A 15,265-nucleotide genomic window follows, 5' to 3' on the forward strand; every position below is an offset into this window, starting at 1 on the left:
ATCCTATTCAAATTAGTACAGCAGATATATCTAAATTAACCATTTATCTATCAGAGGAGACTTCATACAAGTAAAATTTACAAAATATAAACAAAAACCTACAAATATTTTGGATACGGAATCCTCAACTCGTACTCTCCATTAAATTACCGTTTTCTTTAGAGCCTTCTTCAAACTGTACTGATTTTGAAAATCATCACCTATTTTTTAGTTGTTCCGGGTACGGAATCCTAAACTCGCACTTGAAACATCGCTAAGAATACTCTTCATTAAATTACATTTCAAACGAAACAAAAAAATTAAAATCTGTTTATTCGTTTAGGCTCTACGATGCCACAGACAGACAGACATAGCAGTAAAACTTATAACATCCCTTTTTTGGTTCGGGGGTTAAAAATAGTGAGATAAATTAAAAAGAAATCACGGTATCTTCATAATTTACAAAAGAGCTTTAACGACTGAATTAAGTCATTACTGGATTAACAATTTTGCCACAATCTGCTAGACTACATAAAACTAACCATTATAACAATATTATATTATACAATAAACATAATATAAGATAATTATATATTTAATTGGTATTCAATTCATAAAGTTCATTTGAATCAAAATTAGGTGACAAATATTTAAATTTATTGATTTATTCCATCAATTATTATTATTAAAATCAATGAATGTTTAAATTAAAGTTTATTAATTATTATATTGTGTCTTTTAATTTGTATATACATAAATGTTAAATGTTAATAATAATTACTTAATTCATTTAATTAATTAAGTTATAAAAAGTTTTATTGGAATACAATAAAACTTTTGTATGATAAATAGTTTTAAGAAATTTATTTAATTTACAGGAAACATATTGCGTTGTATTTAAAAAAAAAATACATTTATTTGTAGGGAGAGTTTTAATAAAGCTTTAAAGAGTTCTTTCCAAGTATGAAACACGAGAGAATCGAAGTTAGCCAGCTTTGGCAAAGGATTACAAATCATGGCTTTTATTGTATTCTTTATTGAGAGAATTCTAACAAAGCTTTAGGAAGCTCTTTCCAAACAAGGAACACGAAGCTTTACGATAGAATCGAAGTTGGAATAAATCAAACCTTTATTGAAAATCTTGGGTCGATCTTCCCATTTTTAAATGCAAAAATTTTAAAAGGGTATAAATTTGTGTTATAGACGTGACAAATGTATTAACTTTTAAGACATAAAAACGTGGGAATAAATTTGAAAATAAACGCAAAAGGGCGCCATTTATATGAGATAAGAAAGGCCCACCCACTGGTTTTGTTTATCTTACATATCAAAAACGTAAATAAAATGATATCGAATGTCATAATTTTTAAAATCTTTGAATGTAGGATTTTTATTTGATATCATAAATTTTGTTTTCTTTTTTGAAAGTTCGGTTATAAATCATTTCAAAATTATATTTCATATTTTATTAATTTTAATATTTTATTTTATAAATTAAATCTATGTATATTTAAAATTTAGAAAACCATTCGAAGATTTTATAATCCATAGATTTGGGCAAATAACATTTGAGCCCTAGCCTCTAAGCTTTAGTAGCATTATTTTGTATCAAAATATGTAAAAATCAATCTTATAAAAACTTTTCTTTATTTAATCGGTTACTGTCTGTAAATTTTTCAAGGCAATCGCCCTTAAAATAAATTTTCAAGTTTTCTAATAAAACAACCAAGTTTTATTATGGAATACCCATCTAGTTATGATAATGAGAATGTATACAGGGTGTTCTAGGAGTAACGGCATCCTTGTTGCAACAGGTAGAAAATAAAATTCTAAGACTAAAAGATAATCAGCTATTAATTAAAAGAGGCAGCCAAACAGAAGCGTGCAATACCGGCAAGGCAGTGGTGGGAGTGGGGTAAGACATTACGAGTGAAATGCGAGAGCTTTAACATTACGCTGGCGTGAACGTATGCATACGTGTACAAATAAATGTGTATGAAGTCTTTGAACTTTTTTGAATCATCTATCTGATGCAACAAGGGCGTTCATTTCTCGTGGGACACTCCTGTATATTGCATGTCCCAGAATAAATATTCCTAGCTTTAATAAAGACGTATCGGTCTATTCATCGATTTAATGTATGAAAATATAATTCTTAAGTGACTCATTCTTTATGTTCTTCATTAATGAGTCATACGCAATATGACTATAGCTTTTTCTACTTAGAATTTCTTCAAAAACTTTTAAGAGAGTATTTTTATAATACTTAAGGACATTTTTATGTAAATTTGAATTTTTAGAATTTTTAAATTAGAAAGTCTTCTTAAGAACGGTTTTTCTGGGACACATTGTACGATAAATACTGTATAAAAATATTGTATAAAAAAAGTAAAAACATGTTTATATATTTTCTTACCTGACACAGATACAATAGACGATGCTAGAATTATAAACCATATCCATACTAATTGAAATTTTGTTGAATTATTACTAGAACTATAATTACTACTGGAGTTGTCTACTGCTGTTGAAGTTCGTCTTCTACCTGAAACATTACAAATAGACAAAAAAAAATTAAAAAAAACTATCTATTATTATTATTATTAGTTTTATTGTAAATTGCCAAATATTTTAATGGCGTGTGTTGTTTATTATTGATTTGGGTAATTTAATTCATATTGTATTTCAAACTAGAGTTATTTTGGTTTTGAAACTAAATATAAGTTATTTCAACATTTGCTTTTATTTTTGGGGATTTAACTTTCTATTAATTTGACGAATTTATGAAAATAGGAATATTTTGGGTGTATTGATATTTAGACCCAGCTAAATGGTCTGTATTTTCGATATTATATTCTAAGATTTCTGAAATGTCTCAATGGATACATAGAACTTTAATTTACTCGACTTTTTACAATTTTCATAATGAGATAGTCCCTTTGAAAAAATCGAAAAATTTGGGAATTTTTATTTGTGTCAAATTTTATTAGAAAATAAATTTCTAGGCTATTTTGGCCCACAAATTAAGAAAATTCACTTCAAATTTGATTAGAATAAAGATTTTAATAATATTTTCTATTTTATGATCTTAAAAACTTCAAGTTTGTCGTTAATTTGGACTAGGTTTTCTTTTTCCAAGGGGTTCAACTTGTATATAGTCTTAAATTTTGTTGAAAACATGTTTCAAGAATATTTAGATCCATAAATTAAGAAATTAAAATTAAAATAAGATAAAAATCACAGTTTTTACAATAGTTGCCGTTTTATAGAAATTCCAGATTTGAAAAATAATTTTATTTCGAAATTTGATATAATTTGTTATGATATATAAAGTAATTTTGACCCAAGAAATTCAAAAACCGTCTTCCTTGGTCATTTTGTCGAGTATTTTTTATGTTATGACCCGATATCGTGGATGCAGAAGCACATTTTGGAAAAATTTACAACAGTACCTCGAAATATTGTGGATTTAAGCTAATATTTCAAAGAAAACAAAGTAAATTTCTTCGGTATAAACTCAAAAATCACGTATCGGTCAAATACAGCTTAAGACAATCACTAATCTTTGACGAAGAAATTAGAAATACCTTAAATAAAGTATGAAACACTTCTTTGGAAACCTCAGTATGATACGATACTTATTTCTTGTGACACTTAGTATACTTTCAAGTGTGCATCATAAAATAATATTGTTTTTTAATTTGCATGAAAAGGAAAGATGCAATGATAAGAATAATCACATTCATATCAAGAAAGTTTAGTGTCTTTAACATCATGATTTTCAATTACTGCAAATTACACAAATAAAAAAAACTTGAAAAATGATGCTTACACTTATATATATACAGGAAGATTAGAAAAGAATGATGCTAATGCGATATACAATTACCAAGCGTTTGGCAGTTATTTTAGAACGGTTGGAAATTGGAGAGGCTGTTTCTTTTCATGAAAACTTTTCATAGTTGCTCTTTTTTTCCTCAATGGCCTGGAAAATGTTTTAATTGCGTAGCATGCTTAAAATTAGTGAAAATTCATTGAGGACGATATTCAAATATGAAGATACAAGTCATTCTGTTCGACACTTGAAACAACGTGATGTTCGTTGTTCAACACATTTATAATTGCAATTTTGAAAAACCTAATAAATATAATCCTAGCAATTTTGAAAATCCTAAGTCCTATAAATATATTATGTTTCGGACTTTTCAAATTAAAAGAGTGCAGAAAAGTCATAAGAAACTTCTGATACCCACATTATATATTTGTGGGCACAGAGTATTTAAACAATAAACTCTGTTAAATGTTGTTTTCTTGGCTTACGATTTCAATTATTTATAATCACCTGTTAATAAATATAACGAACAACGAACGAACGACGCATGATGCACTGCTCACAATTGATAAAATCTTTACACATAAACAATTTTGTATAAATATTATATTATTTATTTATAATAAATTAAATAATATAGTAAAGTAATGTACACGCACGCGCGTGCGTACATCAACCACTAATAATGTTGCATTTTATAGGTTTTACTACGGACGTTAAATTGCACATATTTTTACGTTTTATTGTACTTTTTTTTTTTGTTTATGTTGTTTTAAAATTGTTATGAATTTTAATAGTCAAGTTTAAAATGCACTGATGTGTAGATTTTTAAAAGTACAACTGACGACTAACCTTCAATTTCATTTTATACATATTACTTATTACTAATGCTTATAATCTGTTATTTTTTAAATTAGACTTCACCTTAGATTTACAATCATTGTATTTATTAACTGTGATTAGTATTTTTATCATCCTGTAAAATACTGAGAGTCCCATGGAAGACGGGCAAAAGAAATAATATATTCTTGAATAAATCGGGCGTTGAAAATACAAAATTCGTCGCTGATTTTTTTCGTATATCAGTGAAATGAAACATTCAAATTTTATTCAATTTCATAAGTTTAGTTTCATTAATTTAATTCCAATTCAATTACGACAATTGAATTGAAACAATTACGGTAATTTCTACGGAAAGTACTGGTATTGTCTACGCACGAATGTATCCGATTTGATTTTAAACAATCAGATTTTGGACATTGTTCTTGGATGGGCGGCTTCTTCAAGAAGAATTTCCACACATGTTGAGGTTGAATAATTAAGTAGTTCAAACAGTGGCGTACCTCGCCTTGGAGGGGCCCTATATCAAAATTGGTTGGCGGCCCCATTGAGCTGCGGGCCCCTTTCGATTTTAAAATAAGTTATTTTACAATAGGATCATAATTAGATATAAATCTCTGTAATTTTACTATTGATTTCACTTTGCAATAAAATATCGATGGTATTTTGTTGTAACCAAATATTATAAAATAGGGATGCATTAATATGCTGCTGTGAGTTTACATGGTTAAATATACATTGTGTAAATTGTTAGTCTGGGGGCCTCTGTAGCCCGGGGGCCCCGTATCATTGATAGGGCTGATACGGCGGTAGTTACGCCCCTGAGTCCAAATAAAAGAATATAGAATAAGCCAAAATAAATAACGTCATATTTAAAATAATAAATTTACATGAAAATTATTATAAAAAGAAATTGATATGAATTTAATATGTAAAATATAGTAATGATAGTGTATTATATTCATATCCCTATTACACAGCTATAAATCATTTTAAAATAGATTTACACACAAAGTTTTATAATTTATACGCTTAGTTTAATATTAATTATGTTTTAAGTTTACTTTGATATCATTACATTACATTTTCCTTCACTTTAGAATATATTATTTATCTTTTCATGTAATATCTAACAACAACAACAAATTATCTTTATTAATAATATGCAAATTACATGAGTTCCGTCGCCTCACTTATACAATTTTCCACATAAATTAAATAAAACTCAAAAATTCTTTCTTTTTTTTTACTTTAAGGTTGATCGGATGTTAAGGCAATGTTTAGATACAAATCTGAATTTTTTATATGTTATTAATTGCTCTTCTTGGATCGATTTTAGTCCGTATCTCAAAAACTATTCGACCAGTCTTCAAATCCACCCGATTTTTGTACTTTTTGGGTCAAAATTACCTTATATACTGTGTTTTATCGAAATTGGAGATAAACAAAATTTCTCGATTTTTTTGCGATTTTTTTTAAGGGAAAAAATCAAGAAAATCGAAAAAAAAATTTTTGTTTTGGAATTTGATGAAACTCTGTGGATGAGGTAATTTTGATACAAAATTTGTAAAAATCAGGTTAATTTAATGATTGGATGCAGAGTTTCTGAGATATATCGCAATATTTGGATCGGTTTTATCGCAATATTTGGATCGATGATAATAAATAATTGTTTACAATATTTAAGAATACATGTAAAGCTTATAGTTAATAAAACCCTCTTTTTATTTAATTTTTAAAAAATACATCATAAAAATATATTTATTGTATAATCCATAATTTAATACAACATAAAACTTGTAACCACTAACCAACCATAATGTATCGTTTTCTTTTGAATGGTAAATACATACTTTACCTTACTTCTGATATGAGTGAGTAGTTACACACATAAGGTAACACATGTATGGTTTCTATAACTTCATCATATAGTACCTTCATTTTGAACCAAGAGCCGGCACCAAACAAGGATAAATTTATGCTAGGTTAGGTTAAATTAGAGTGGCTGTCGAACGATGAGATACAACTTCAACCGAAGGGTCCGTTGTGATACCAAAAGTGGGTTGGCCATTTCTCGACCGGTACTCCAGGGAAAACTTGTTCTAAAAATAGAAAGAGTGTTTTGATGTCAACGGATTACAGATCAAAGATCGTTACGGAAGTGTTAGCACTCAGATCAGTGCATCTCTTCATACCAAGGGCTGGAGAAGTCTTAATCTCTTTTGACCGTTTTAGGTACCTGTGACTTGACGACCCACGGCTGAAGTTTGTCAGGTCACGTAAGCAACGTTGCCGGCGGCTACTCCATGTACTTCATGAAGCATTTAACCTTGTATAAGAGCAAAGAGTGTTTTGACATCAACGGAATTCAGATCAGAGAGATAACCAAAGAAAGGTTGACTCAAATGAGTCCATTTCTTCATGGCAAGAGAAGATGAGACATAGTTTGCTCCACCTCCTCACTACGACCGTCTGTATCTTTGAATTAATGACCTGTAACTTGACAACCCTGGCCTGAGCTCACGTAAACAACAGCCAAGGCCCGGCAGCACGGCAAAGCCTAATATGCAACTCTTCGAGAACGGTAAAACACCATATTAATCTCAACCAGAAACTTTATAATCTATGGGGATAATTAGACAGTACTTAAGGCCATAACATCTAAAACTGCTAGAGCAAAGATAGTAATGGGTTGTAGGGAAGCGTTGTCATATCAGAGCAGAGATACAGTGAAGGCAGACGAACGGACAAAGCAAGCAACAGGCGAGGCATTATCCTGTAAAAGCACAAGGACAAATGTCAGAACAGCGAAAATTGCCTCAATGATAAAACTAACAGTTTTAAGAGGAAATAATTATGTATTCATTACCACTCGTCGGAAACTATGTAGTAGGGGTAAAAATTGAAAAAATCACAACGTCGATTACTGAAGGTAATGCGGTCAGGATATTTTCGAATTGAACCACATAGTTTATGGGAGCTACGTTATCATATACCTTTTTTGTATTGGCTCCTGACATACTTGTAATGCGTACTACTCGAATAGTAAAATAAAATAAGTATGTTGCGCTTTAATTACAATTATAATCATATATATATAGTAAGTAGTTATAGTTCGGTTAGTTAGTGTTATAGCCAAGAAATGCATAAAAAAGGTGTAGTTATACAATAAACTATAATAATAATAATAATAATATATTCATTTTTATTATTATATTCTTTAGTTCTTTAGTACCTTTAGTGTTGGTAGACTTCTAACAGTGTTTACTTTTATATGATGCGTCCGTCTATTTTACTGTATTCATGTGTTTATTTTTAAAAAGAAGATGGCTTTAAAAAAAATATAATATTTAATTTAAATGTAGGCTAAATGTTATAATAATATTGATTTTATTTAAATTTCTAACTTGAGAGCTAGAATTTGTACTTTATTTAAATAATATATGAGATTGTATTAATAGAATGTCTATTTGGGTCATATTAAACTGCACTTGACCAGTATATTTATCAAGATTAATTATTATTATGGTTAAGAAAGCGAAAAAATAGAAGGATACCGGGAATTGATCATCTTGTATTGTCTTGATTTATCCATTAAAATGTTTATATGGTTGATTAAATGTAGAAGTTAGAGATTTGAAACTACAATAAACAAGTGAAAATAAACAATTGACTGAGGTAATCGTTTGTTTTTTGACGTCACGTAAATGAAAAAAGATATCCACTTTTAAATAGCCACACACACACACACACTGATATTCCCATATCGACCTAACTTTTTACGCTCTGAGTACGCTATAAAAATTTCATCATGATATCTCTTTTCGTTTTTAAGTTATCGAGTTGACAGACAGGCGGACAGGCAACCGGAAATGGACTAATTAGGTGATTCTATGAACACCTATGCAAAAATTTTTTTTGTAGCATCCATATTTTTAAGCGTTACAAACTTGGGACTAAACTTAATATACTATGTATATTTCATATATACATGGTATAAAAATTGTACAGGGACAACATGTTAGAAAGATCATCGAAATTTTAGACGTCATCATTTCCATATGACACGAATTTTCAATAGTTTCTCAAAAATGTTTTCAATGTCTCTCGTAATAATCGATCATTTCATATAGCATAGCAAACAATTTTCAAGATGAACCCACAGTTAACACGATTTATGAAAGGTTTGTCTTTCTGTTCGATTTCCAAAAAATGATACCATCACAAGAAAGTAATATAAATAGTGTTGTAGAGAATAATTATAATATTTTAATGAAAATGTCCGTAATAATTTGTCATCAGAGCCAAAGTGCACAGTAGAATTAACAAACAACAGAAAAAATTAAATACATTATGTATACCTACACGTATTTATAATTCATTCAAGGAATTAATAGCTGAGCAAAAAGTTAAGTATGTATCACTACATATTATAAAACAAAGTCGCTTTTTCTGTTCCTATGTCCCTATGTACGCTTAAATCTTTGAAACTACGCAACGGATTTAAAAACGGTTTTTTTTAATAGATAGAGTGATTCAAGAGGAAGGTTTTTATGTATAATACATCCATATTATAATAGAGTAAGGGGTTGAAAGGGATATGCTTCAAAAACTAAAAAAGTTGTGCATCGATTAAGCTCAAATATTGACAGGATATACAACCAGCTTCAAAGATCTATTGTTTTTATCTACTTTTAACCTTCGGAGGGTAGAAAGGGGTAGCGAGAAAGTGGGAAGGAATTATCGAATATTTACAAATATACCTAAGTGGGGTATCAAATAAAAGAGCATGACGTGTACATTACAAAACTGTTATCCCACGGAAAAAAATGTGGAGGGAGGGGTGCAAGTGGGGATGTTGCCCAGCAAAGCGGGTAGTTCACAGCTAGTATAGAATACAATGCTTTCATGCTTATTGTTACTGCGATTGTTGAATCAAGTTTCTTTTTAAATATTTAATAGTTTACTGAACAAGGTTTATGATTAACCAAAAATTCAAAAAACCCGAAGTCCCAAGCTTCAAACCCCGTGGATCAGTGAATGAACACAATCACAGGAATAACCAAAAATCCCAAAACCCGCAGACCCGTTCTAACTCGATCCGATTGACAGGCACTTAACTTAAAGAAGACCCTGGGAATCCTTACTTAAAATACGAGTAAGACAGTGACAATCTAACCAGCGACAACATAAAATATGAGTAACACAGAGAGACAACATTTTTTTTCTACCTATCTGATAACTATAAGAGTAACTGAGGTAGGTAAAATAGTTGTATACGCGTCCCACTTCCTTTTCTATGAGCAATCTGAATTTGGATAAAGAGACACTCAAAAAGATTTATGACACACAATAAAGATATAACAATGTTGACTTCGACTTAAAATAACTCGCCCAGACCTGTGCGTTCTTCATATTGAATATATTTGAAGATATCGACAAAGGATCTCTTTAGATTCTACTTGGAAAAACTACATGATTTCAAAAAAAATCTTGTAATAGTTCTTCTATCAACTGCTAGATGAATAGCTTTTAGCTGAATTTGAACAAGTGAAAACAAACAATTGACTGAGTCAAATGTTGAAATACCATGCATAGACAGTGTTCATTACTCACATTTTATCACATTAGACATTCATAACTGATATTCCCAAATAATACATACATACAATTTACGCATAATTTGCACCTTAACGAGTAAACAGTGATGTTTACGAAAAAATGTTTCAAACAAAAGTTGTTTATTTTTTTATAAGGATTATTTTTTACATTTAAACTTTTGTTCTATCTCTAACGGTTTACATGATGAGTTCTACGGAGCCAGAAACCTATATTGCAGCTTGATATCTTTCTTCGTTTTTGAGTTATCGTGTTGACAGACAGACAGACAACGGGAAATGAACTAATTAGGTAATTTTATGAACACCTATATCAAAATTTTTTTCGTAGCATCAATTTTTCTAAGCGTTACAAACTTGAGACTTAACTCAGTATACCTTGCATATTACATATATGCATGGTATAAAAACAGTGACAGTCAAGCGTGATAAGCATATCCATGGCTGTTCCCCTTTATACTAGAGAATATTACACGACACTTTGCCCAGTTACAAAGTCAGCCCTGAATATAGTAATTATTCATATATTTATAATAACATTACACACATAATATTGTGATATATTAACAAGAAGTAGTTAAAAACATAACAACACATTAACTACTCAAAAGTACACAACATACTCAACTCATACTCATAATAACTAACGTATGATGAATTAATGTACAATGTACAACATTTAAAGAATAAGAACTTCTTTTTATTTATTTTACTTGTACTATGGATGTACTTGTAACAAACATTCAAACATTAGCAAGGAAATGAACAATTACTTATAAATACTTTATTCTTGTTAATAGTTATAGTTACTTAGCTTAGTTAGCTTGACTTAGGCTGCGTTAGCATTACTTCGTTTACTTTGTTTGTTATTCATGTGATCATAAATAATATCATCACATGTAGGTAGTATCATCTTTTGTACGATTAAACAGAGGCACTAAGTCATTAAGTTGCGAGGAGAATATGAATTATTGGGTGGATGCCTCCTAGTGAATTTGTCACTTTTTACATTAAATTGAAAAAATAAATTTTTATTATCAAAGAACTTGTAAATTTAAATAAATTTGATTAAAACGGAAGAAATTCCAATAAGCTTTCAAAGATTGTTGTCCGCCTCTGTATTGGTAAACGACGCGACGTTTTGTAAAAAAAAACAACTTTTAAACGAGTTTTTCTCGAAACTACGTTTTTCTGAAATTGTTTAACAATAGCGACTTTCAAGTAACATTTTGACGCCAGCAAACTTGCTTTTCTGGTAATTTAAATGATTACAGGCCAAGGAACAAATAACAGTACGGGTAAGTTTAATTTACATTTCCGTAATGTCATGTCAGTCAGTCCAGGCTAGCGCCTGACTGACGAATTTAATAGTTCCCCGGGAATGTATTGCTTTTCCTACTAGATAAGCAAACTACTATTTTCAAACTAGGAAGAACGATTTCCATACTGGGAAAAAGTTTTCCTCGTGGCCTACACGACCAATCTTAAAAAACACGAAGGTTTTTGATTCGTACAAAACAAAAACTACACAGCAAACGCCTAAAAAGTTACATAACAATAAATTCTTAAAAGAAGGCTACCTCTCCTTTTTTTGTACAGTAGTGAATACACCCCAAAAATATATATATTATACCAGAGGTCAGCAAAGTACTCAAATGCACTCTTCCTTGTAGCGGATAAAGTGCCATAAAATTATTTTTTAATAAACCAGGACTCCAGGATAAATTTTAAAAAAAAAATAATATTTTTTTTACTCAAGGACGTTTTCCAAAACATTAGTGTAGGAAAATATTTGAGACACTTTTCAAATTTTGAGGGTGGATTCTGTTAGAAATATTGATGCTTCAAGATTTAAAGGACTTCACTTATAAAAGAAATACTTATTTTCTAAACACAAATGCCATTTATTTCAACACTTGAAAACTATTTTAGGGAAAAACGAATGCCACTTGTTATAATTTTTGTCAAGTCACAAACTATAATGAATATTAGTTTTCCAATAAATCTTAAGAAAATAAGCCTTCTTGCATAATAAAGGATACCTTTAAAAATACTTCAATATATATTTATTTACTAAAAACTCAAACTTTCTAGAACTCTCCTAGTGAGCAATAAATTTTATCTGCTTACAAAGAGCATTAATGAGAATGCATAGATATATCCGATTTAGAGATCCTAAGATTTTTTGGCAACGTCCTTAATATTAAAAAAGTATGTTTTCGGGAATTCAAAATGAGAAAGTCCTATTAATTAATTGTGCCATCTTGTCAGTTTTCGAAGAAAAAATCAAAAGATTTTTGTTTTAGTTTCCAAATTACTATTCAGCTTTCTAGGGCAGTAAAATTAAAAATAAATACAACTTCATATCCCATAATGAATGATCCCATTTCTATAATAAAGTTTTATGAATTATGATTGTATATTTAAAATCTAATGTGAATCATCAGAAGTTCTTTTAAGTTTCGTAATATTCTAAATTAAATTGTTTTGAAGGGAAATGATTAAAAATCATCCTACAATTGAAGAAAATGATGCAACGCATATTTTAGTTAATCCAAATAAATCCAGAACTTTTTAATGTTCAAATTAAGTAATAATCAAATTCCCAGTAATGTTTTGTTACTGATTATAAAAATTAAATGCTTGCTACATTCATAATAAATAAATTGAATCCTCGTGTACCTTTTTATTTCTCTTGATTGAGTCAATCATCTATCCACACGTACCTACATGATATCGTGTCGTGAGTCAAATGAGTCATGACTACTGGTTGGTTGTATGAGAGTAAATTTAACTCAACCAGTAGTTATAGTTAAGTTATAAGTGCATGATGATTTTTCATTTCCTATAAATGTTTTTTACAACTTTTTTCCTTTTCAATCAATTATTTTTAAATTATAATTATTTTATCTTTAAACATGCCTCTTAATTTGCACTTATGAGTGAATTTCGTTGGTGTTATTTAAGTTAATAAGGAAATACTTATGCCACCTTCAATTTTTACTTCCTTTTTTTATCTTTTGTGAATTTTCTTAGTAATATTACAGTAAAATCTGTATGTATTATCGCAATATTTGGATCGATTTTAGTCCGTATCTCAAAAACTTATCGACCAGTCATCAAATATACATTATACACTGAGTTTTATCGAAATTGGAGACAAAAGTTTTCGATTTTTTGCAATTTTTTTAAGGGGTACCTCTTTAAAAAAATCGAGAAAATCGAAAAAAAAATTTTAGCTTTGGAATTTGATGAAACTCGGTGGAAAGGGTAATTTTGACCCTAAAATTATAAAAAATCGGGTTAATTTAATGATTGGATGCAAAGTTTCTGAGATATCGCAATATTTGTATCGATTTTAGTCCGTACCTCAAAAATTATTCTACCAGTGATCAAATACACCCGATTTTTGCACTTTTTGGGTCAAAATTACCTTATATACTGACTTTTATCGAAATTGGAGATATAAAAATTTTTCCATTTTTTGCAATTTTTTTATGGGGACCCTTTGAAATAATCGAGAAAAACGCAAAAAAATTTTTCTTTGGAATTTGATGAAACTCAGTAGATTAAAATTAAAAAGTATTAAAATCAAATTTTTGTCCAAAAATCAGATTCCTTGTTGAAATTGCCCAACAAAGCGGGCGGTTATCTGCTAGTAATGATAAAGATGTATTTAAGACTGAAGACAGCCAATTATGAAAAGAAATTACCACCCATAAGAACAATTAAATAAATTAATTAGCTAATTATAAGATTCATAATAAAACTTCCTCATAAAAATTATCGAATTCATTTAATTAATTCAGTTCAACACTACACAAAATTACAATTCCAAAAAAAAATTTAATTAAATAATATCACTATTATAAAAAATAATAATTATTATGATAATATTTCATACAAAAATATGCGTGAAAATTATTTTTAAACTAATTAAAAACTGTCAATAATTTAATTTATATCATATAAGAAAGATATTAATAATATAATTTACCTTGTCTAAATAAAATGTATTCTCACGGTATATTTCATATATATCATTTTACAAGATGGAACAAAAAATAACAACAGAAAAGAAACGGTATATGTTGTCACAAAAAAAAAAAACCTTTTGTGGAACTGAATTTTATAATTATAAATAAAAAAAACTTTTAACAAAAAGAAAACCGACTTCAAAAGAAAAACTTTTCCAAAACAAATTAAAATGCACTAAAAAGTAAAAAAATAACGATAATATAATGTAGTTAAAATTATTGTTATTTTTGGAGTCGGTGTCAGTCAAGCTAATGTAGCAAACTATTCCGTCAGAGTTGTTTCCTTGGCTGACACCGACTCCAAAAATAACAATAATTTTAACTACATTATATTATCGTTATTTTTTTACTTTTTAGTGCATTTTAATTTGTTTTGGAATTGTTTTTCTTTTGAAGTCGGTTTTCTTTTTGTTAAAAGTTTTTTTTATTTTGCGATTTTTAGTGAACCTGAAGTGCACTAACTAATTTGTCACTAAAAAAAATGACGTTGGAATGAAGAACTGGACCAAACGGGAAGCATCAGCTTTCAAACAAATAAAGAATCATCTAAATCGGTTCACCCAGTCAAAAGTTCTGAGGTAACAAACATAAAAAAAAAAAAATACAGTCGAATTGATAACCTCCTCCGTTTTTGTTTGAAGTCGGTTAAAAAAATGTAAAACCATATATAGGTATATTAAATCGGATTAGCGTGAAACAAGACTGCGACTTCTTTCCAGAAAAATAATCAGCGACTAAAGAATTTGGAAGATAGCTAATTCTTTAAAGCAGAAACTGAAAATACCCTAGTTACGTGAAATTTGGATAGTTATTTAAGGATGTATGAGCATGACAACAATGTTTGATTTAAAGGCTCAAAATTTTTGTATGGGTAGACCTTCACTTAAGGAATATGTGGTTAAAATTTCAGCTTGAGTATCCATGCAAATTTTTAAGAAAAATATCATTGAAAATTTTTT

At 29.1% G+C, this 15,265-nt stretch overlaps 1 protein-coding gene across 1 annotated transcript in view; it reads right to left on the bottom strand.

The window, feature by feature from the left end:
• LOC123298518 overlaps window positions 1-15,265 on the bottom strand; it is a 149,349-nt gene that overhangs the window by 53,973 nt on the left and 80,111 nt on the right. The window contains exon 4 of the mRNA XM_044880547.1: window positions 2,396-2,524. Within this exon, the coding sequence (XP_044736482.1) occupies window positions 2,396-2,524 (129 nt within the window). The remainder of the gene's footprint in view (window positions 1-2,395; window positions 2,525-15,265) is intronic.

This window comes from Chrysoperla carnea, chromosome 4, assembly GCF_905475395.1.
Source record: "Chrysoperla carnea chromosome 4, inChrCarn1.1, whole genome shotgun sequence".
Lineage (NCBI taxonomy): Eukaryota > Metazoa > Arthropoda > Insecta > Neuroptera > Chrysopidae > Chrysoperla > Chrysoperla carnea.